The following is a 23,408-nucleotide window of genomic DNA, read 5'->3' on the forward strand; positions in this document are numbered from 1 at the left end:
TGTGTCAATATCACACCAGACATCATAGTGACTTTGCTGTGTCAATATCACACCAGACATCATAGACTTTGCTGTGACAGACATCATTGACATTTACATTGTGTCAATATCACACCAGACATCATAGTGACTTTGCTGATCATAGTCAATATCACACATCAGACATCATAGTGACTTTGCTGTGTCAATATCACACCAGACATCATAGTGACTTTGCTGTGTCAATATCACACCAGACATCATAGTGACTTTGCTGTGTCAATATTACATTTACACCAGATATCATAGTGACTTAAGCTGTGTCAATATCACACCAGACATCATAGTGACTTTGCTGTCAATATCACACCAGACATCAATATCAATACACCAGACATCATAGTGACTTTGCTGTGTCAATATCACACCAGACATCATAGTGACTTTGCTGTGTCAATATCACACCAGATCATAGTTTGCTGTGTCAATATCACACCAGACATCATAGTGACTTTGCTGTGTCAATATCACACCAGATATCATAGTGACTTTGCTGTGTCAATATCACACCAGACATCATAGTGACTTTGCTGTGTCAATATCACACCAGACATCATAGTGACTTTGCTGTGTCAATATCACACCAGACATCATAGTGACTTTGCTGTGTCAATATCATAATAAGTTCAACTCCAGATATTATCGTGACAACAACCGGTTCAGTCTGCAGTAACCTACTCAACGTTTTTCATATATTAAAGTAAAACATGCTTTATCGAGATAATCGGGGAGCCATGAGTAGAAGTAGACAGTGTAGAAGAAGTGCAATATCTGTCTTATTCCCTGTTCAGCCCATGTTTGACCTGAGCCTTATAATGTCAACCTAGCTGAACTTCAGCAGACAGTTATGCAGTAATATAATTCTCTCAGATCTATAATACACAAGGACCAGCTGGACACTGACAGACAGCTTCTATAATAGATAGCCCTGCTTCCTGACCTGAACTGTGCTGTAACCCCCCCACACCCCCCCTCTCTCCCTAACTCTTCTCTCTCTCTCCCTCTCTCTCTCCCTCTCTTTCCCCCTCTCTCTCCCTCTCTTTCCCCCTCTCTCTCCCTCCCTCTCTTTCCCCCTCTCTCTCCCTCCCTCCCTCTCTTCCCCCTCTCTCTCCCTCTCTGTCTCCCCCTCACTCCACCCTCTCTCTCCTCCCTCTCCCTATCTCCCCCTCTCTCTCCCCCTCACTCTCTCCCTCACTCTCTCCCTCACTCTCTCCCTCTCCGCGTCCAGCTGGGATAACATTACTTAATTTCCACCAGGACATTCACCGCTCATTGCTCTTCCCTGGTATAGGGTTCAGGCTGGTGATTTACACCGCAGGGTCAGCACCAGGCTATATCTTACTGGAGAACAACACACTGGAGGGTCAGCACCAGGCTATATCTTATTGGAGAACAACATACTGCAGGGTCAGCATCAGGCTATATCTTACTGGAGAACAACATACTGCAGGGTCAGCATCAGGCTATATCTTACTGGAGAACAACACACTGCAGGGTCAGCACCAGGCTATATCTTACTGGAGAACAACATACTGCAGGGTCAGCACCAGGCTATATCTTACTGGAGAACAACAAACTGGAGGGTCAGCACCAGGCTATATCTTACTGGAGAACAACACACTGGATGGTCAGCACCAGGCTGTATCTTACTGGAGAACAACACACTGGAGGGTCAGCACCAGGCTATATCTTACTGGAGAACAACACACTGGATGGTCAGCACCAGGCTATATCTTACTGGAGAACAACACACTGCTGCTCTCTCTATAAAGGCTAATAACTATGCTATGCATGGAACTCCTCAGCGGTGACCTGCTTGTTGCTATTTTCAGCTCCACTTGTCCATGCCCCATTGGGCAGAATGCCTGAAGGAACACACACGCACACGAGTACACACACTGAATTGACCCCAACCCTGATTATGAAACCCTCTACCAGCCAGAACAAAGGCTGTTGTTATCTCTGTAGAAGATTATGGCTAGACAGAGACAGACAGACAGACAGACAGACAGACAGACAGACAGACAGACAGACAGACAGACAGACAGACAGACAGACAGACAGACAGACAGACAGACAGACAGACAGACAGACAGACAGACAGACAGACAGACAGACAGACAGACAGACAGACAGACAGACAGACAGACAGACAGACAGACAGACAGACAGACAGACAGACAGACAGACAGACAGACAGACAGACAGACAGACAGACAGACAGACAGACAGACAGACAGACAGACAGACAGACAGACAGACAGACAGACAGACAGACAGACAGACAGACAGACAGACAGACAGACAGACAGACAGACAGACAGACAGACAGACAGACAGACAGACAGACAGACAGACAGACAGACAGACAGACAGACAGACAGACAGACAGACAGACAGACAGACAGACAGACAGACAGACAGACAGACAGACAGACAGACAGACAGACAGACAGACAGACAGACAGACAGACAGACAGACAGACAGACAGACAGACAGACAGACAGACAGACAGACAGACAGACAGACAGACAGACAGACAGACAGACAGACAGACAGACAGACAGACAGACAGACAGACAGACAGACAGACAGACAGACAGACAGAGACAGACAGACAGACAGACAGACAGACAGACAGACAGACAGACAGACAGACAGACAGACAGACAGACAGACAGACAGACAGACAGACAGACAGACAGACAGACAGACAGACAGACAGACAGACAGACAGACAGACAGACAGACAGACAGACAGACAGACAGACAGACAGACAGACAGACAGACAGACAGACAGACAGACAGACAGACAGACAGACAGACAGACAGACAGACAGACAGACAGACACTACTATAATCTGTAGTCAAATGTCTACTGTTTGCTGATGATCTGGTGCTTCTGTGACCAACCAAGGAGGGCCTACAGCAGCACCTAGATCTTCTGCACAGATTCTGCCAGACCTGGGCCCTGACAGTAAATCTCAGTAAGACCAAAATAATGATGTTCCAAAAAAGGTCCAGTAGCCAGGACCACCAATACAAATTCCATCTAGACAACGTTGCCCTAGAGCACACTAAAAACTATACATACCTTGGCCTAAACATCAGCGCCACAGGTAACTTCCACAAAGCTGTAACGATCTGAGACAAGGCAAGAAGAGCATTCTATGCCATCAAAAAGAACATAAAATTTGACATACCAATTAGGATCTGGCTAAAAATACTTGAATCAGTTATAGAACCCATTGCCCTTTATGGTTTGTGAAGTCTGGGGTCTTCTCACCAACCAAGAATTCACAAAATGGGACAAACACCAAATGAAGACTCTGCATGCAGAATTCTGCAAAATATCCTCCGTGTACAGCGTAAAACACCACATAATGCATGAAGAGCAGAATTAGGCCGATACCCGCTAATTATCATAATCCAGAAGAGCCGTTAAATTCTACAACCACCTAAAACGACGCGATTCCCAAACCTTACATAACAAAGCCATCACCTACAGAGAGATGAACCTGAAAAAGAGTCCCAACACAATTAGACCCAACCATATCATGAGAAAACAAAAATATTATTACTTGACACATTGGAAAGAATTAACAAAAAAACAGAGCAAACTACAATGCTATGTGGCCCTAAACAGAGTACACAGTGGCAGAATACCTGACCACAGTGACTGACCCAAACCTAAGGAAAGCTTTGACTATGTACAGACTCAGTGAGCATAGCCTTGCTATTGAGAAAGGCCGCAGTAGGCAGACCTGGCTCTCAAGAGAAGACAGGCTATGTGTACACTGCCCACAAAATGAGGTGGAAACTGAGCTGCACTTCCTAACCTCCTGCCAAATGTATGGCAATATTAGAGACACATATTTCCCTCAGATTACACAGATCCACAAAGAATTTGAAAACAAACCAGATTTTGATAAACTCCCAAATCTACTGGGTGAAATACCACAGTGTGCCATCACAGCAGCAATATTTGTGACCTGTTGCCGCAAGAAAAGGGCAACCAGTGAAGAACAAATACCATTGTAAATACAGCCCATTATTATGTTTATTGATTTTCCCTTTTGTACTTTAACCATTTGTATATCGTTACAACACTGTATATATACATAACATGTATTACTCTTTTGGAACTTCTATGAGTGTAATGTTTACTGTTCATTTTTATTGTTTATTTCACTTTTGTATATTATCTGCTTCACTTGCTTTGGCAATATTTAACATATGTTTCCCCTGCCAGAGAGAGAGATAAGGGGGAGGGAGTTGCAGAGAGAGGAAAAATCAATAATCTCCTCTCTGACTCTCTGAATGTTTGTTTTGGACAAGCCACTCAAACCACTCCTCATCTCGTTGAGAAACATGCTCTCTCTCTTTCTCCATCTCCATCTCTCTCTCTCTCTCTCTCTCTCTCTTTCTCCATCTATCTCTAGTTCTCTCTCTCTCTTTCTCCATCTCTCTCTCTCTCTCCCTCTCTCTCTCCCTCTCGCATGTTTACATTATGTGTGTGTGTGTGTGTGTGTGCGTGGGTGGGTGCATGGGTGGGTGCATGTGTGTGTGTGTGTGTGTGTGTGTGTGTGTGTGTGTGTGTGTGTGTGTGTGTGTGTGTGTGTGTGTGTGTGTGTGCGTGGGTGCATGTGTATGTGTGGAATGTTGTCCGATCGGCGCAGTGAGAAAATCCCAGATGTGGAGAAGCTGATTCTGCTCTGTGATTGGATGATGAGATCCCAGGCCACGTCCCTCAACAGTCAGGGGATAACATTCCCAACCTAATGGAAACAAGACGCACCAGGGAACTCTCACGGCCCAGTCTCTCCCTCGCCCCACTCTTACAGGCCCATCTCACTCAAGCACTATACAATTCCCGGCCATATATTCCCAAGATGCTTTTCAATTTTTCCAGAGGAGCAACATGTGGTGTGTATGTGGGTTTAGATGACGGGTTAGGGGTTAGAGAGTACGAGTAGGGTTCTCCAGAAACACACACACACACACACACACCATGACGATGCCTGCTGCTAAAGTATGTACATTTCATATCATACTAGACTGTAATAGACTGTTAGTTTCAGGATTGTAATAACAGGAGTGACCACTCAAAGGCCTACAAAGTGAAATGAAGAGAGAGAGTGTAACTGGCAAGCCAAGCTAACATGGCTATCTTCACTGTTTAACAAGACGAGAATGGCATGGCATGTAATGGCTCTGTTAGCCACTATAATCCATGGGAACCCATTTACTGTCTGCACCACCTGGCTTCTATTAGCACTGAACCCAACCCGCCCCCTCCCCACACACGCACATGCACATATGCATACACACACGCTTATGCACGGACACTCACACACACTAAGAGAAAGAGACGGAAGAGAAGAGGAGGAAAGGGGGTGGATTGATAATGTTTTGTGAAGGATAGATTTCATATGTTTGTCTAGCAAGATAAAGTGTGGGAGCCAGAGTATTAAACATGAATCACAGAACATACAAATGTCTGTATTTTCCTGTCTGTGTCTCTCTCTCTCTCTCTTTCATGTCTTTATCTCTCACTCTCTCCCCTCTTTCTCTTTTCTCTTTATTTCTCTCTCTCTCTCCTTTCCATCTCCCCCTCTCTCTCTCTCTCTCTCTCTCCCCCCATTCTCTCTCTCCCCATCTCTCTCTCCCCCTCTTTCAATTCAATCGCTCTCTCTGTCTCTCTCTCTCAATTCTATCTGTCTCTCTCTCTCTCTCTCTCTCTCTCTCTCTCTCTCTCAATTCTCTCTGTCTCTCTCTCTCTCTCAATTCTCTCTCTCTCCCCCCCCTCTCTCTCTGTCTCTCTCAATTCAATCTTTCTCTCTGTCTCTCTCTCTCAATTCAATCTCTCTCTCTGTCTCTCTCTGAATTCAATCTCTTTCTGAATTCAATCTCTTTCTGAATTCAATCTCTATCTCTCTCTATCTCTGAATTCTCTCTCTATCTCTGAATTCTCTCTCTATCTCTGAATTCTCTCTCAATCTCTGAATTCTCTTTCTCTCTATCTCTCTCTCCCTTTCTCTCTCTATCAATTCTCTCTCTCTCCTCTCTCTCTCTGTCTCTCTCAATTCAATCTTTCTCTCTGTCTCTCTCTCTCAATTCAATCTTTCTCTCTGTCTTTCTCTCTCAATTCAATCTCTCTATCTCTCTCTATCTCTGAATTCTCTCTATCTCTCATTTCAATTCAATTCAATTCAATTCAAGGGCTTTATTGGCATGGGAAACATGTGAAAACATTGCCAAAGCAAGTGAGGTAGATAATATACAAAAGTGAAATAAACAATACAAATTAACAGTAAACATTACACATATAGAAGTTTCAAAACAATAAAGACATTACAAATGTCATATTATATATATACAGTGTTTTAACAATGTACAAATGGTTAAATGTCACAAGATAAAACAAATAAGCATAAATATGGGTTGTATTTACAATGGTGTTTGTTCTTCACTGGTTGCCCTTTTCTCGTGGCAACAGGTCACAAATATTGCTACTGTGATGGCACACTGTGGAATTTCACCCAGTAGATATGGAAGTTTATCAAAATTGGATTTGTTTTCGAATTCTTTGTGGATCTGTGTAATCTCTCTCTATCTCTTAATTCTCTCTCTATCTCTGAATTCTCTCTCTATCTCTAAATTCTCTCTCTCTCTGAATTCTCTCTCTCCTACTGAATTCTCTCTCTCTCTCTTAATTCTCTCTCTCTCTCTGAATTCTCTCTCTCTCTCCATCTCTCAATTAAATTCAATGTGCTTTATTGGCATGACGTGACAACGTACAGTACATATTTCCAAAGCTTTCTTTGGATATTTACAATATGAAAATAATGAGAATCAAAATTGTCAACGGGGCAACAGTAACAACAATAACCAAGGGTAACGGCATTCCTCCTCCTCTTCTGAGGAGGAGTAGTGAGAAGGATCGGAGGACCAATGCGTAGCGTGGTAAGTGTCCATAACGTTTTATTTTAAGACATAAACTGAACACTATGAAATACAAAACAATAAATGTGAACATGAACGAAAACCGAAACAGTACCGTGTGGCAACAAACACTCACACGGAAACAAACACCCACAAACCAAAAGTGAAACCCAGGCTACCTAAGTATGATTCTCAATCAGAGACAACTAACGACACCTGCCTCATACTAGGCCGAACACAAAAACCAACATAGAAAAACAAACATAGACTGCCCACCCCAACTCAACGCCCTGGCCATACTAAAACGAAGAATAAAATAACAGAACTATGGTCAGAACGTGACAGGTCAAAATAACCATACAATGAACAATAACAATAAGCATACAGTAGAGGACACATGTGCAGGTTGATTGGTCTCTGCATGCAGAATTCAGAATGAATTATTTCATTTTTTGGGGGTTTACGGCCAGGACCCAGGTTTGGCAGTACTGCTCTAGCAGGTCCAGACTCTGCTGTAGGCCATGGGCTAAGGGTGATAGCAGGCATAGGTCATCTGAATTGTGGAGACTAACACCAGGGGCTGAGTATTTTTCTAGAATAGTGGCCAAATCTAATGTAAATATTGAAGAGTACAGGGCTCAGATTGCAACCCTGGTGAAGGCCCCGACCCTGGTTAAAGAATTCTCTTCCTTTCTTGCCAATCTTTCTTGCCAATTTTGATCCTGCATGTATTGCCAGTATACATTCATTTTATTATGTCATATGTTTTACCCCCTACACCATTTTCAATAACTTTGTAGAACAGTCCTGTATGCCAAATAGAATCAAATGCTTTTTGGAAGTCAATGAAGCAAGTGTTGTGTCTTTGGCTATGCCGGATTAAGTGATATGACATGCTAGTCTATAAAATAATTTCTCTGTAATTAATATTACCTGATTAAGCTAATCAGGTAATTGTAATTAACTAGAAAGTCGGGGCACCACGAAATACTGTTTATAGAGCTGTTATCTTCCGAGTAAACTCTCATTAAGAAGCTAAAATTATATTTCATCTTTTCACAAATAGTTTCATATTTAAACGTTTAAATTGCACAACAATTCCATGTGAATCTGATAACTGGAATGTGTAGACTTTCCAAGATACAGTTTATGTCATCCTATCATCAGTAATAATGTCTCAGATGCCAACTGATGTGACAACATATTAATTAAGTACCAACGCATATTTTCAACTGGTTGGATTACCGAAATATGGTTCAGTTTCCCACCTTTTGATGTTACCAGACTCTCTATGTTAACAAAGGGATTTTCAATAGTCACATCGGTAGAGTAGGGAGAGGAAAAAGGGGAAAGGTATTTATGGGGGTCATAAACCTCCCCCAACAGGCCAACGTCAGGTCATAAGCATACGTGTTGGTATTATTTTGGTGAACATGTTTATCTATCAGGTTATGTAGGGTGTAAATATGATCAGCCATGCGATGTTTTGGTATAAATCCAATTTGGCTTGTACTCAAAACATTGTGCTATAAAGGAAGTTTAAATGTATAATACTACAGAACATCTTTCCCAGGTTACTGTTCACACAAATGCCTCTGTAGTTGTTAGGGTCAAATTTGTCTCTGTTCTTAAAAATTGGGGTTATGAGTCCTTGATTCCAGATGTCAGGACAGTAACCTACACTCAGGATCAAATTAAGCAGTTTTAATATAGCCAATTGACATTTTGCACTAGTGAGTTTGAGCATCTCATTTAGGATGCCATCAGGTCCGCATGCTTTTTTACATTTGAGGCCCTGAAGTTTCTTATAGAGCTCCTGGTCAGTAAATGGGGAGTCCAATGGATTTCTATTGTCCTTTATAGCTTTTTCTAATCCATTCAACTTCTCATGAATTTGGCGTTGTTCTGCGTTTGTGTCAATTTGAACGGTGTTGTAGAGTGTTTTAAAATGGGTTGTCCATGTGTCACCATTTTGTATCACTAATTCCTCTTGTTAAGATTTTTTTAGTTATTTCAAATTTTGGCAGAAGTTGTTTGTGTTTCTGGACTCCTCAATTAGTGTCAGCTGCTTGTTGTTGTACTGTTCTTTTTTTGTTCTGAGTGTACGTTTATAGAGTTTTGATGAAGGCGTAATTCACCATTATTTGGGTCTCTGTGCTTTTGGTTGGATTTTACAATCTGAATCAAACCAGTTGTCATCTGTGGTCTTCTTTGTTTAGTTTTTTCGCAATTTAAGTTGTGCTTCTTTTGCCGTTTGATGTTGTAGATTGATGCCATATTTACTGTGAGTGAATGTGGTATCCATCTCTATTTTGGTTAATGGTTGCTTTCTGGTATTCTTCTGTGCTGTTTTGGGCCCATCTGTATGAATTTCTGATGTTGTACAGCTTACTGGGCTGTGAATGTGTGGTTGTTTCCATGTCTGTTCTTTTGAGGAACAACGTAATTTGGCTGTGATCAGACAGAGGTGTTAGTGGCTTGACAGTGAATGAGCTCAGAGAGAAAGGGTCCATGTCTGTAATCATATAGTCCACTGTGCTGTAGCCAAGAGGTGAGCAGTAGGTGAATCTCCCCAAGGAGTCCCACCGTAGTGTCTCTCTCTCTCTCTCTCTGCCTCTGCCTCTCTCTCTCTCTGCCTCTGCCTCTCTCTCTCTCTCTCTCTCTCTCTCTCTGTCTCTGTCTCTCTCTCTCTCTCTCTCTTTTCTCTCGCTCTCCTTCACTCTCTCTGTCTCTCTGTCTCTCTCTCTCTGCCTCTCTCTCTCTCTCTCTCTCTTTCTCTCTCTCTCTCTCTCTCTCTGTCTCTCTGTCTCTCTGTCTCTCTCTCTCTCTCTCTCTCTCTCTCTGTCTCTCTCTCTCTCTCTCTCTCTCTCTCTTATTGCTCTTTGATTACTGAGTCACACACTGTAGTTGAATCCTCTGTAAAGAGGCATAAAGTAGCCTTTTGTTATTAGAGGGTGTTGCTGTACCAATGTTACAGCAGTGTACAGGTGAAAGCACAGAGCTATGTAAAGCTCCTGCTGCATGCTTCCTCACAGCCAAGCTCCACTGGACAAACACACAGCCAGGAGAGGACAGACAGACTGACTGCCATTCAACAGAAATGGAGGTGGTCATGCTGGCTCTGTAGGCATGTCCCAGAGCAGAGTCCTGGGCTGTTAATGGCCATCCTGCCTCATTAACTCTGACTAAACCCTGTTTTCTCACAAATGCACCTTTTTCCCTATTCCAGAGCGCTTATCAAAAGTAGTGCACTATATAGGGAAGCGGGTGCATTTGTGACACAGTGCAGGCAGCATGGACTAACTGTTCACAATGGCACAATCAAACTACAGGATGGATTTATATTGGGTCATTCATTCTGGTAACGATGGGGATTTCGTGGCCATGCTCATGGTTTTATCCAGGATACAAGGCATCAGAAGTAACGTGGCATTTCAAATGACAAAAGCTTTAATACAACATTACTAATGGTTTCTAGTAGTAGTTCGAAGTAGTTGAAGTAGTTTCTCACATCTTCTGCGAAGCCTAATGAAGAAGAGTCTCTCTAATGACTGTATATATAGGAAAGAGTCTTTTTTAAACCTAGGACCGATTTTTCATCTGGCTGGTATGTGGCCTCACGAAACCACAAGTTACTATCCATCTTTCCCCGTGTGTAATGTTTCATTCTCTGGCCAGGCCAGGAGCTCTTTATAAAGCTACACATGACGACTGGCTAGTAAATATAACACATGATGTCATAGATCAGACCATGCTGGCCAATGAGAGGAGGGGGAGTGAGTAACAGTATAATGGCGTGGAAGGTTTTCCAGGAGTTCCAAGTTCTGAGCGTAGTCACTATTGAGACATCAACACAGTCCAGACCTGCTGTCTATTATAGTATTTTAAGGTCGCAAAATGGATAAAAACACTGAATGTCCTGGCCACATTCACTGGAAAACACAAACGAACGCACACAGTGCCTTCACTAAATATAAAGGCCACCTTGGAGAGAACACCTGTTTTCTATTGAGGCCACAGCAACGACATGCTTCATCCAGCCGGTGATCCTTCAGCCACTTCTCCATAACACTGTGGTTACTTCCCAACCAAATTAACCCCTATTTTCCTATGTAGTGCACTACCTTTAACCAGGGGCCATATGTCTCATGTCAAAGTAGTGCACTATGTAGGGAATATGTAATGTATTTCTGTATAGAATCTATAGATCTGTCCTGACATCTCTGTTCCAGTTCTGTCGCTGGTCATCTTCTCCAACCGGGCCTAGTGAGTGCCCCCCCCCCTCACACACACCTTCTGCTAGACTCCCCCTCGGTCCTCTTCCCCCTCGGTCCTCTTCCTCGGTCCTCTTCCCCCTCGGTCCTCTTCCCCCTCGGTCCTCTTCCCCCTCTGTCCTCTTCCTCCTCTGTCCTCTTCCCCCTCTGTCCTCTCTCCCCCTCTGTCCTCTTCCTCCTCTGTCCTCTTCCCCCCTCCCTTCTGTCCCCCCTCCTTCCCCTCGGTCCTCTTCCCCCTCTGTCCTCTTCCTCCTCTGTCCTCTTCCCCTCTGTCCTCTTCCCCTCTGTCCTCTTCCTCCTCTGTCCTCTTCCCCCTCGGTCCTCTTCCCCCTGTCTGTCCTCTTCCCCCCTCTGTCCTCTTCCCCTCTGTCCTCTTCCCCTCGGTCCTCTTCCCCTCTGTCCTCTTCCCCCTCTGTCCTCTTCCACCTCTGTCCTCTTCCACCTCGGTCCTCTTCCCCCTCGGTCCTCTTCCCCCTCTGTCCCCCTTATGACCTTGACTGACGCCATACATAGATGTGATCATAAACGTATCAGTAAGATAGGGACTGTCTGAGTTCAACATGCTCGCCCTCACACTAAGTTGTGCCTACATTCTGCATGTGTTCTGTCTACGGTTCTACAGGTGATACCCCATTCTCCCTCATCATCAATCCTGTGTGTGTGTGTGTGTGTGTGTGTGTGTGTGTGTGTGTGTGTGTGTGTGTGTGTGTGTGTGTGTGTGTGTGTGTGTGTGCGCCATGTGTGTGTGCGCCTGTGTGTGTGTGTGTGTGTGTGTGTGTGTGTGTGTGTGTGTGTGTGTGTGTGTGTGTGTGTGTGTGTGTGTGTGTGTGTGTGTGTGTGTGTGTGTGTGCGCATGTGCATGTGTGTGTGCGCCTGTACGTGTGTGTGCCCATGTGCATGTGTGTGTGTGCCTGTACGTGTGTGTGTGTGTGCGTGTGCGTGTGTGTGCATGTGACAGCCTGGGAGTGTTCTGGTAGAGGAGCAGAGAAACTGCAGAAGTCTAGGGTCACTGGCACTGGGAAAATAGGGTGAGAAAGGAAATAGGAGAAATTAGTTGAGGGTGGAAGAGGAAGAGAGAGGTTGCAGAGAGATGGAGAGGGGGAGGGGGAGAGAGGCTGGGAAGAGAGAGCGAGTGAGAGAGCAAGAGAGAGATAGCGAGAAAGAGAGAGTGAGAGAGAAGGAGGCCTCGGTTTGAGAAGGCAGCTGGGAGAAATGTGATGTGCTTCTGGTGGGACAGAGATGAGTCAAACAAAAATAAAAGACACATCTTCTGGATGATTATCACCAGCCTGGCCTGGAGTTATATAACAGGCACTGGGGTCATCTGGACCCAGGACCCAGAGTAGTGATTTAGAATACTGTATATACTGACTGGGCTAGTACATACCTTGTTTTACACCAAGATGAATGATCACACTGACCACAGCAATGTTATGGGAGTCTGAGGGGAAGAAACAGCTTGGCAGAATGCAGAACTTCACAGAGGTATTATTCCACATTATCTCTAATAGTGTTCCCAAGTTTTCTAATGTTCCTGATCTAGTGTTCCCTACTGTTCTAGGAATGGTCCCTGTGGCAACATCAATTGACTACACTCAGCTTCAGCCAAGTTCATATTAATGGTGCAGAACTCTATAGTAAATCACATATAAACAAAACAGTTAGCATCCATTAGATTAGGAAACCTCCAAAAGAGCATTTCTACTCACAACTATTCGCTGCAAATGAATATACTAGGGTATAGCCTGATCTGACGTGAGGATGACATGTTGGGGTGTAATCATGAGGAGGAGGACTCCTCCATGGTTAACCAGTCAGTCAGTCAGTACTCTGTAGAGTTGATCAAAGCAGCAGCTTGACAGTAGAGTCAATAGGACCAGCAGCATGCCTCAAGTCCTTATTATAACAAGGTGAAATTGAAGAGTGAAGAGGAAGTAAACTAAAGAAGAAAGACCGTTTTACAAAGAGTCTTAAAGATGCGTCCTTTTTCCTGGTGAGGGAAGTCAGCCAGGTTGTTGAATGTTTTGCCCTGGAGTCATTCACAGAGAGGTGTGAGGATTGCAGTGTCTTAATAACCCAATGGAGCCTTCAGACACGGAGAGTCTTATTAAGAGAATGAACCCTTTCCACACAGCTCTTCCTTTGTTTTTACAGAACCACAGAATAACTGGCTGTAGATTGTACCAGTCAACACAGATTAGAGGATGTATTCAGAGAGGAGATCTGTGTGTGTGTGTGTGTGTGTGTGTGTGTGTGTGTGTGTGTGTGTGTGTGTGTGTGTGTGTGTGTGTGTGTGTGTGTGTGTGTGTGGTCTAGGACAGTGATAGACAGTTCTAGGGCACTGCAGTGTCCTGTCCCATCACTGTGAGAGGGCAGGTCAGCCAAGGTGATGTTTACCATAACAAAACACCTAGCTCTCTCTCTCCATCTCCCTGTCTCCATCTCCCTCTCTCCCTCTCCCTCTCTCCCTCTCTCTAGTTCCCTCTCTCTAGCTCTCTCTCTCCATCTCCCTCTCTCCCTCTCTCTAGTTCCCTCTCTCCAGCTCTCTCTCTCCATCTCCCTGTCTCCATCTCCCTCTCTCCATCTCCCTCTCTCTCTCTCTCCATCTCCCTGTCTCCATCTCCCTCTCTCCAGCTCTCTCTCTCCATCTCCCTGTCTCCATCTCCCTCTCTCCAGCTCTCTCTCTCCATCTCCCTGTCTCCATCTCCCTCTCTCCATCTCCCTCTCTCCCTCTCTCTAGTTCCCTCTCTCCAGCTCTCTCTCTCCAGCTCCCTCTCTCCAGCTCCCTCTCTCCATCTCCCTCTCTCCATCTCCCTGTCTCTCTCTCTCTCCCTCCCTCTCTCCCTCTCTCCAGTTCCCTCTCTCTAGCTTCCTCTCTCCATCTCCCTCTCTCCAGCTCCCTCTCTCCCTCTCTCCCTCTCCCTCTCTCCCTCTCTTCAGTTCCCTCTCTCTAGCTGTCTCTCTCCATCTCCCTCTCTCAATCTCCCTCTCTCTAGCTGTCTCTCTCCATCTCCCTCTCTCAATCTCCCTCTCTCTAGCTGTCTCTCTCCATCTCCCTCTATCAATCTCCCTCTCTCTAGCTTCCTCTCTCCATATCCCTCTCTCCAGCTCCCTCTCTCCAGCTCCCTCTCTCCAGCTCCCTCTTTCCATCTCCCTGTCTCCATCTCCCTGTCTCCCTCTCTCCATCTCCATCGCTCTCTCGTGAAGTGTTGGTAAAATGTTCTAAAATATAAGCTGTTGATTTTTGTTAAAACTAACCAAACTGTCCCTGAACCTGTCCTTCTGGGAGATGAGGGAAAACAAGCAAACAAAAATATTTTGGATTGTTTTTAAAATTTAGTGGGGCAGAATCGTCTGGGGTTTAAAAACCTTTTAGTTGGGCAGAAAGGTCTGGGGTTTAAAAACATTCTTGTTGGACAGAAAGGTATGGGGTTTAAAAACCTTTTAGTTGGGCAGAAAGGTCTGGGGTTTAAAAACATTCTTGTTGGACAGAAAGGTCTGGGGTTTAAAAACCTTTTAGTTGGGCAGAAAGGTCTGGGGTTTAAAAACATTCTTGTTGGACAGAAAGGTCTGGTGTTTAAAAACCTTTTAGTTGGGCAGAAAGGTCTGGGGTTTAAACACATTCTTGTTGGACAGAAAGGTCTGGGGTTTAAAAACATTCTTGTTGGACAGAAAGGTATGGCGTTTTCCCATATATGCTTGGAGTTTCCACTCAACATGAGAACATAGCAACAGATATACATCAGTATAGATTTTAAAGGCCATAAGCTATGGTCAGGAGACTACACATATAATACATTCAGGTCACACAGGCCATGGTTCAGAGAGACGAGAATTTAAGCCTCCGTCTGACTTGTGTTTCTCCTCACCTCTACCCAGAGATCTGACCACCCTAACCTCTACCCTAGACAGTGCTCAAATGTGGTTTGGGTATATATGTACGTGGTGTGCTTAGTCACACGCGGGGCTTTTTGGGATATGGGCCCAGAGAGGTTTCCTCGGCTGGACTATGTCACTATAGTGAGGTGAACTGGTGGTTATGATGACTGGTGCTATGTTATAGTCTGTGTTCCAAATGGCACCCTTTTCCCTTTATAGAGCCCATATGGCTCTGGTCAACATTAGTGGACTATATAGGGGAAAGGGTGCCATTTGGGACATAACCATAGATTCTGAAGACCATCTGGTCCAGTAACATGACATCATGCAGTCTATACAGTCTCTACGGTACGGCTGTCAAATATAGGCAGAGAATATCAGCGCTCAGAGTTAGCGTCATCTCTTTACGTCATCATCATCATCCTACTCACAGTTATTACCTGACTGTGCACTACTTTTCACCAGTGTCCCATATGTGCTATGGTCAAAAGTAGTGCACTATATTGCGAGTAGGGTGCCATTTGGGACATAAGCTGTGTTTCTATTGAAGACAGATGTTCCGTTAACTACGCTTCACCTTATTGTAGGTGATTCTGACCACATCAGATTGACTCTGACACAGACTTTTGTCTGTCTTATTTCAGCCAGCATATGGTTGTAAAAGGGAGACGGCATGTCGAGAGTCTTGTGGCTAAATATGTACTCTATTAAAGCAGAGATCGTAGAAACACACTGTACTCAAATATGACATCAACAGGACCACAGGGAAGGAAATGTATTGGTTGTGTTGACAAATAGTTACTGAAGTCATCAACAAGGTAAATACCACACAAAGCCCATAGATTTACAACCATTAGCAGTGATACGTTACTCTAGATTACCCTGGTATGAGTGGTGATCAGTCACAGAGCACTTCATAAATCACAGCCAGACCACACAGCAGACATTCCTACCTATAGGTGAGAGTGATGGAATGTGAACAGGGTCTCCTGTACATTACTGACATACCCCCTGGTACTCCCCATTACCCCTCCTGATCATAGAGTTCATGTGAGAGTGGAACCTGAGACTAAAATGGCATCGCCCCATAATCCCCCAGCTGCCCCCAGGGTCAAAACACGACAAATAGTTCCCTCAGCAGTAACTATGTAGTACTAGTAACAATGATCTGGCATGCCTCCTAATTGTATCTGTGTCCCACCAAGCCAGGCAGTCAGTATAAATAGGCCTTTAAAAGAAGAGCCTGACAGGCTGTGTCGGGAGGGACATTCTCTGGACATTCTCTAGACACAGCTGGGGAGTGAAACCTGGACCCTGGCTGGCACACCTGTCCCCATCCGTCACTCACAACCCCATTGTCTCACAGCAACAGCCGTACCATCCTACAGAACAAGACCACAGCACTAGCAGGCAAGCCTTATGTGACGTACTGGTTTTGAAACCATGCAGGTCTTATGTGTAAGCCCACTGAGCTAAAGTCCAGGCATTGGCTAATGCAAGACTTCAGGTCTCATGCAAGGTTACTGGTCACCCGAGAAAGGTTCACTCAACCACCTCTGTTACACTTGGAATGCTCCCTGAATGACAACAGACTCTGGACTAACAGAGCAGACCCTGGCCTAACAGAGCAGACCCTGGCCTAACAGAGCATACCCTGGCCTAACAGAGCATACCCTGGACTAACAGAGCAGACCCTGGACTAACAGAGCAGACCCTGGACTAACATAGCATACCCTGGACTAACAGAGCATACCCTGGCCTAACAGAGCATACCCTGGACTAACAGAGAAGTCCCTGGACTAACAGAGCAGTCCCTGGACTAACATAGCAGACCCTGGATTAACAGAGCAGACCCTGGACTAACAGAGCATACCCTGGACTAACAGAGCATACCCTGGACTAACAGAGCATACCCTGGGCTAACATAGAAGACCCTGGACTAACAGAGCAGACCCTGGGTTAACAGAGCAGACCCTGGACTAACAGAGCATACCCTGGACTAACAGAGCATACCCTGGACTAACAGAGCAGACCCTGGCTAACAGAGAATATCCTGGGCTAACAGAGCAGACCCTGGACTAACAGAGCAGACCCTGGGCTAACAGAGCAGACCCTGGACTAACAGAGCAGACCCTGGGTTAACAGAGCAGACCCTGGACTAACAGAGCAGACCCTGGGTTAACAGAGCAGACCCTGGACTAACAGAGCAGACCCTGGGTTAACAGAGCAGACCCTGGGTTAACAGAGAAGAGTGTCAGGCCAACAGTGCTGAGAATTAAAACTGTCCTGCAGCGAGAACCATCTGAAGACAATCTAATAACAGTGGCTATGTCCCAAATTGCACTGTATTTAAAAAAAAATCCCTCATACAGTATTCCCTCATATAGTGCACTACTTTTGAACAGAGCAATATCTAGTTAGGGCACATGCCAAATCCAACACAGCCTGGTGAAACATGTACACATGAAAAAGCCTTACCTGCACCTGCATTGGTCATCTTACTGCACATCTGCAAAGAAGAGAAACAGACAATGGTGAGTCAGACAACAACAGAGTTTACTGCAGCCCTCAATACCACTCTAACTGCATGGCTGTCACAAACAACAACAGAGTTTACTGCAGCCCTCAATACCACTCGAACTGCATGGCTGTCACAAACAACAACAGAGCTGTCTAACAAACAACAACAGAGTTTACTGCAGCCCTCAATACCACTCTAACTGCATGGCTGTCACAAACAACAACAGAGTTTACTGCAGTCCTCAATACCACTCTAACTGCATGGCTGTCACAAACAACAACAGAGTTTACTGCAGCCCTCAATACCACTCTAACTGCATGGCTGTCACAAACAACAACAGAGTTTACTGCAGCCCTCAATACCACTCGAACTGCATGGCTGTCACAAACAACAACAGAGTTTACTGCAGCCCTCAATACCACTCAAACTGCATGGCTGTCACAAACAACAACAAAACAGATTAGCTTTTCAAAATGGTAGAAATACTACAGTGTTATACAACTCAGGTGTCCTAATAATGCCACAGAGTATATATTCAGGGATGAGAGGAGTATTGAACTCAATTGTATCCTAGTATTGCCACAGAGGATATATTCAGAGAGGTGAGGAGTATTGAACTGAATTGTATCCTGGTAATGGCACAGCCATAAAAGTAAAGGGTTAATGACTGATCTATATGGCTGCTGACTGCTTTACTGTGTTGCCATAGAGACCTGATGGCTGGTTCAATATGGACAGCAGGCTCATGTTTGTACATCGCTTAAGTATTTATAACATCCACTGTCTAGTGTTATTAGACCAATTTAGACAAACCACATGGTTTTAATCCCAAATGGCATCCTATTCTCTATAATGGGGAAATACTGTTGACCAGGGTACACTACAACATGGTGCTTTTCCATTGAGACTTACCACCACACCAGTGAGTCGCCAGTGTTTTATGTTAATGTAAACTCGCGTATTATTGTGTTTCCATCAGGAGTGTGTCACTAATGACTTGTGGTGAGCTTTATATTCAACCTCTGCATCGTTAAAATCAAATCAAATCAAATTGTATTAGTCACATGCGCCGAATACATCAGGTGAAATGCTTACTTACGAGCCCCTAACCAACAATGCAGTTTAAAAATAAGATTAAGATTATGAAATAAAAGTAACAAGTCGTTAAAGAGCAGCAGTAAAATAACAATAGCGAGACTATATACAGGGGGGTACAAAGTCAATGTGCGGGTGCACTGGTTAGTCTAGGTAATTGAGGTAATATGTACATGTAGGTAGAGTTATTAAAGTGACTATGCATTGATAATAACAGAGAATAGCAGCGGCGTAAAAGAGGGGGGGGGTGCAAATGGTCTGGGTAGCTATTTGATTAGATGTTCAGGAGTCTTATGGCTTGGGGGTAGAAGTTGTTTAGAAGCCTCTTGGACCTAGACTTGGCGCACCGACACCGCTTGCCATGCGGTAGCAGAGAGAACATTCTATGACTAGGGTGGCTGGAGTCTTTACAATTTTTAGGGCCTTCCTCTGACACTGCCTGGTTTAGAGTTTCTGGATGGCAGGAAGCTTGGCCCCGGTGATGTACTGGTCCGTACGCACTACCCTCTGTAGTGCCTTGCGGTCGGAGGCCGAGCAGTTGCCATACCAGACAGTGACGTGCCCAGTCATGAGTGAACAGGGAGTAAAGGAGGGGATTGAGCACGCACCCCTGAGGGGCCCCTGTGATCAGCGTGGTGGAAATGTTGTTACCTACCCTGACCACCTGGGGATGGCCAGTCAGGAAGTCCAGGATCCAGTTGCAGAGTGGTGGCTTCTTCCTTGCTGAGCAGCCTTTCAGGTTATGTCGATATAGGACTCGTTTTACTGTGGATATAGATACTTTTGTAGCTGTTTCCTCCAGCATCTTCACAAGGTCCTTTGCTGTTGTTCTGGAATTTCTCACCAAAGTACATTAATCTCCAGGAGTCAGATTCCTTCCTGAGCGGTATGACGGCTGCGTGGTCCCGTGGTGTTTATACTTTGTCTCCAGAGAAAATATATTGTGATATTAGAGGTCAGCTGTTGGTTGTGCAGCGCCATGGGTGGCTGAATAGGATTTTTCCCACAGCCGGAATAGTGCACTATATAGAGAATAGGGTGCTATTTGGGATGTACCCATGGTAGAGCAGCCTACAGTATGAGGAAACACATATTACAAATATGATCCTCTGTCCAACAGCAGAGGAGTGAGGTGGTTAACAGGTGGAGACACACAGACAATATTCGGTCTCAGGCAGAACACTATGAGGTGAAGGGACTGATGTTGTTACCAAAGTATCCCTGCTTATTGACTGTGAGATTCAGCATAAGAGGGTCGAATTGTATTATTACATTTCTGTCCTCTTCAGTCATAGGGTTGGATAATGGTGTTGATGTGAGCCATGACCAGCCTTTCAAAGCACCTCATGGCTACAGATGTGACTGCTATGGGTTGGTAGTCATTTAGGCAGGTTACCTGAGTGTTCTTGGGCACAGGGACTATGGTGGTCTGCTTGAAACATGTTGAAAATGTCAGTGGAGACACTTGCCAGTTGGTCAGCGCATGCTCGCAGTACACGTCCTGGTAATCCGTCTGGCCCTGCGGCCTTGTGAATGTTGACCTGTTTAAAGGTCTTACTCACATCGGCTGCGGAGAGCGTGATCTCACAGTCGTCCAGAACAGCCGGTGCTCTCATGCATTTTTCAGTGTCATTTGCCTCGAAGCGAGCATAGAAGTAGTTTAGCTAGTTTGGTAGGCTCGTGTCACTGGTCAGATCTCGGCTGTGATTCCCTTTGTAGTCTGTAATGGTTTGCAAGCCCTGCCACATCCGACGTGCGTCGGAGCCGATGTAGTATGATTCGATCTTAGTCCTGTACTGACACTTTGCCTGTTTGATGGTTCGTCGGAGGGCATAGCTGTAACGACGTTCGTCTGTCGAAGGAGAGGACCGAAATGCAGCGTGGTGGTTACTCATGTTCTTTAATGTAGAAAATAGCGATACATGATATAACAAAATAAATACAAAAACAACAAACGAAATGTGAAACCTAATTACAGCCTATCTGGTGAATACTACACAGAGACAGGAACAATCACCCACAAAATACACAGTGAAACCCCGGCTACCTAAATATGGTTCCCAATCAGAGACAACGAGAATCACCTGACTCTGATTGAGAACCGCCTCAGGTAGCCAAACCTAAGCTACACCCCTACTCAGCCGCAATCCCAATTCCTATAAAACCCCAATACGAAACACAACAAATAAACCCATGTCACACCCTGGCCTGACCAAATATATAACGAAAACACAAAATACTATGACCAAGGCGTGACAATAGCGGGATTTATTATAAACTTCCAGGTTAGAATCCCGCTCCTTGAAAGTGATAGCTCTAGCCTTTAGCTCAGTGCAGATGTTGCCTGTAATCCATGGCTTCTGGTTGGGGTATGTATGTACGGTCACTGTGGGGACGACGTCATCGATGCACTTATTGATGAAGCCATAGGAAGAATCCAGGAACATTTTCCAGTTTGTGCTAGCAAAACAGTCCTGTAGCTTAGCATCTTCTTCATCTGACCACTTTTTTATTGACTGAGTCACTGGTGCTTCCTGCTTTAATTTTTGGTTGTAAGTAGGTATCAGGAGGATAGAATAGGAAGACAGTTTCTTTGTGGGAAGTTGTTAAAGTTCACTGTCTAAACTCTAAACTGTGTTAACATAATAGATCTAATAACAGGCTCTGACCCACAACTACAAATAAAGCTGTGATGAAAATTAGCCTACTAGAACTGACTGAATGGCCCCAATGGAGACACCAGTTTGTCCTTTACTCAAAGGGCTTCAAAGACTGTCCTAGACTTATTTCTGTCACTCGACAGCCCGGATAAAGTCCTGTTATTGTCCTTCCATTTTCCTCTTCACTGGTTTAGTTATACCCATGGACCTAGAAAGACATTGCATCATTGGATATGTCCCATTGTGGCATCTGTGAGAGCATGGGCATCGCGCCATTGAGGCCATCTCCATTTTGAAGTAGTAGATTTTCTTCTACTATGAGTTGTCAAACAAACAAAGGGTGCACACTGCCACCTGGAGAGTGTTGTTTGAACAGGTATGAAGCCATGGTTGGCTATTTACTGACACCTGCAGTTATGGAATGTTTGCTCATGACTCTAATGCATTGGCTGATCCCTCCAGGTAACCTGTATGGAATTATGTGATCCTTCCTTAACCCCCAGGAAGTCTCTCCCAGCTAACACCTTCAAAATGTTGAAAGTCCTCAATAGCACTGCTCAAGCTAAAACAGGCCTTTGGGCTCTAGAGTCGTCTATCTCTAAGGTTATACCACACCGCTTCAGTTCTGAGCAATCGCCACGTCGGGTTATGGGTTAGAGGTCAGGGGTCAGGTGACAAGACACAGAAAGAAGGCAGCCCTATCAGGAAGCTACAACAACCAAGATTTTTATATGGACTGACGTCTGGTCTTTAGTGATTGATAACTGGTCTGGTCTACCTGTCTACTGCAGTGACTAAATAAATCAACTAGTTCAGACAAAACAAGTGGAGAACATTCCTAACAGACTATGGGACATGTCCATGCTTTCTAATAGTACTCTCTGAGATGCTGTTATACATTGTAGCTGGCAATGGGATGCCGTACAAAGCTCACACGAGATCTGTAAGGAATTACATAATCCCCATCATGCATTTCTTTACATCCCCAATGAACAACGTTGACATTTGTGTTTGACTTTTCCCTGCGTTTCTCAACTCCCCCTCTTCCCCCCTGTGGTCTATGTAGAGTACACTCTCAACCCAACACAGAGCCCTGTGGTCTATGTAGAGTACACTCTCAACCCAACACAGAGCCCTGTTGTCTGTCTAGGATGCATCCAAAATGGCAAAAGTAGTGCACTATACAGGGAATAGGGTTGCATTTGGGATGGATGTAATAGTCCTGAACACACCCAACCCCACAGAGTGAAGTCTGAGGTTACCCCACCAATCATTCATTGTGTTTCATTGGCATGCGCGACTAACCTGAATCACATTTGTTCACAGAGAAAGACAGAGAACCCCAAACCCATGACTGATATTATATAACCAGACCTATAGTTGTATATGGTTGCCTCCAAAATGGCACCATATTCCTTACATAGTGCACTACTTTGGTCAGAGCCCAATGGGCCCAAGTCAAATGTAACGCACTATATTGGGAATGAGTTGTCATGTGGGACGCAGCTATATGTAACGATCCAGGCCTCTCATCATAGCTCAGGGCAGGGTAGGATGGATGAGGTCTCTCCACGGCCATTACTCTTCTGTGACTTCTAACAGCATATCTCCAGAGACTTCCTCTAGGCCTCTACGCCAAGGCATAGCCATGATCCACAACCCCTAACTCATAACACGTAACTATGGGCTGAACTCACAAGACTGAATCCATCTCTCTCCACAACATTCAGATAGTTGTCTCGGTTGTAAAATAAAACCTCAGACCTACAATCTATGTCCCTGGGAAAATAACCCTAGTTTTACTCAAAGTCTAAGAAAAAATAAGGGATAGAAAGAGATCATTGGGCGTCTGCTCTGCTCCTCGTCAGATGTGGTCTCAATAGATCAGCCAGTAGGCCAGTAGACCAGCCAGTAGGCACCAGTAGACCAGCCAGTAGATCAGTATACCAGCCAGTAGACCAGTAGACCAGTCAGTAGACCAGCCAGTAGACCA

At 44.8% G+C, this 23,408-nt stretch overlaps 1 protein-coding gene across 1 annotated transcript in view; it reads right to left on the reverse strand.

The window, feature by feature from the left end:
* The window catches only part of LOC115141268 (stAR-related lipid transfer protein 13-like), a 153,116-nt gene that overhangs the window by 71,273 nt on the left and 58,435 nt on the right, over positions 1-23,408 (reverse strand). The window contains exon 5 of the mRNA XM_065000305.1: positions 17,618-17,648. Coding sequence (XP_064856377.1) covers positions 17,618-17,648 — 31 coding nt within the window. The remainder of the gene's footprint in view (positions 1-17,617; positions 17,649-23,408) is intronic.

Source organism: Oncorhynchus nerka, linkage group LG14 (genome assembly GCF_034236695.1).
Source record: "Oncorhynchus nerka isolate Pitt River linkage group LG14, Oner_Uvic_2.0, whole genome shotgun sequence".
Classification (NCBI taxonomy): domain Eukaryota; kingdom Metazoa; phylum Chordata; class Actinopteri; order Salmoniformes; family Salmonidae; genus Oncorhynchus; species Oncorhynchus nerka.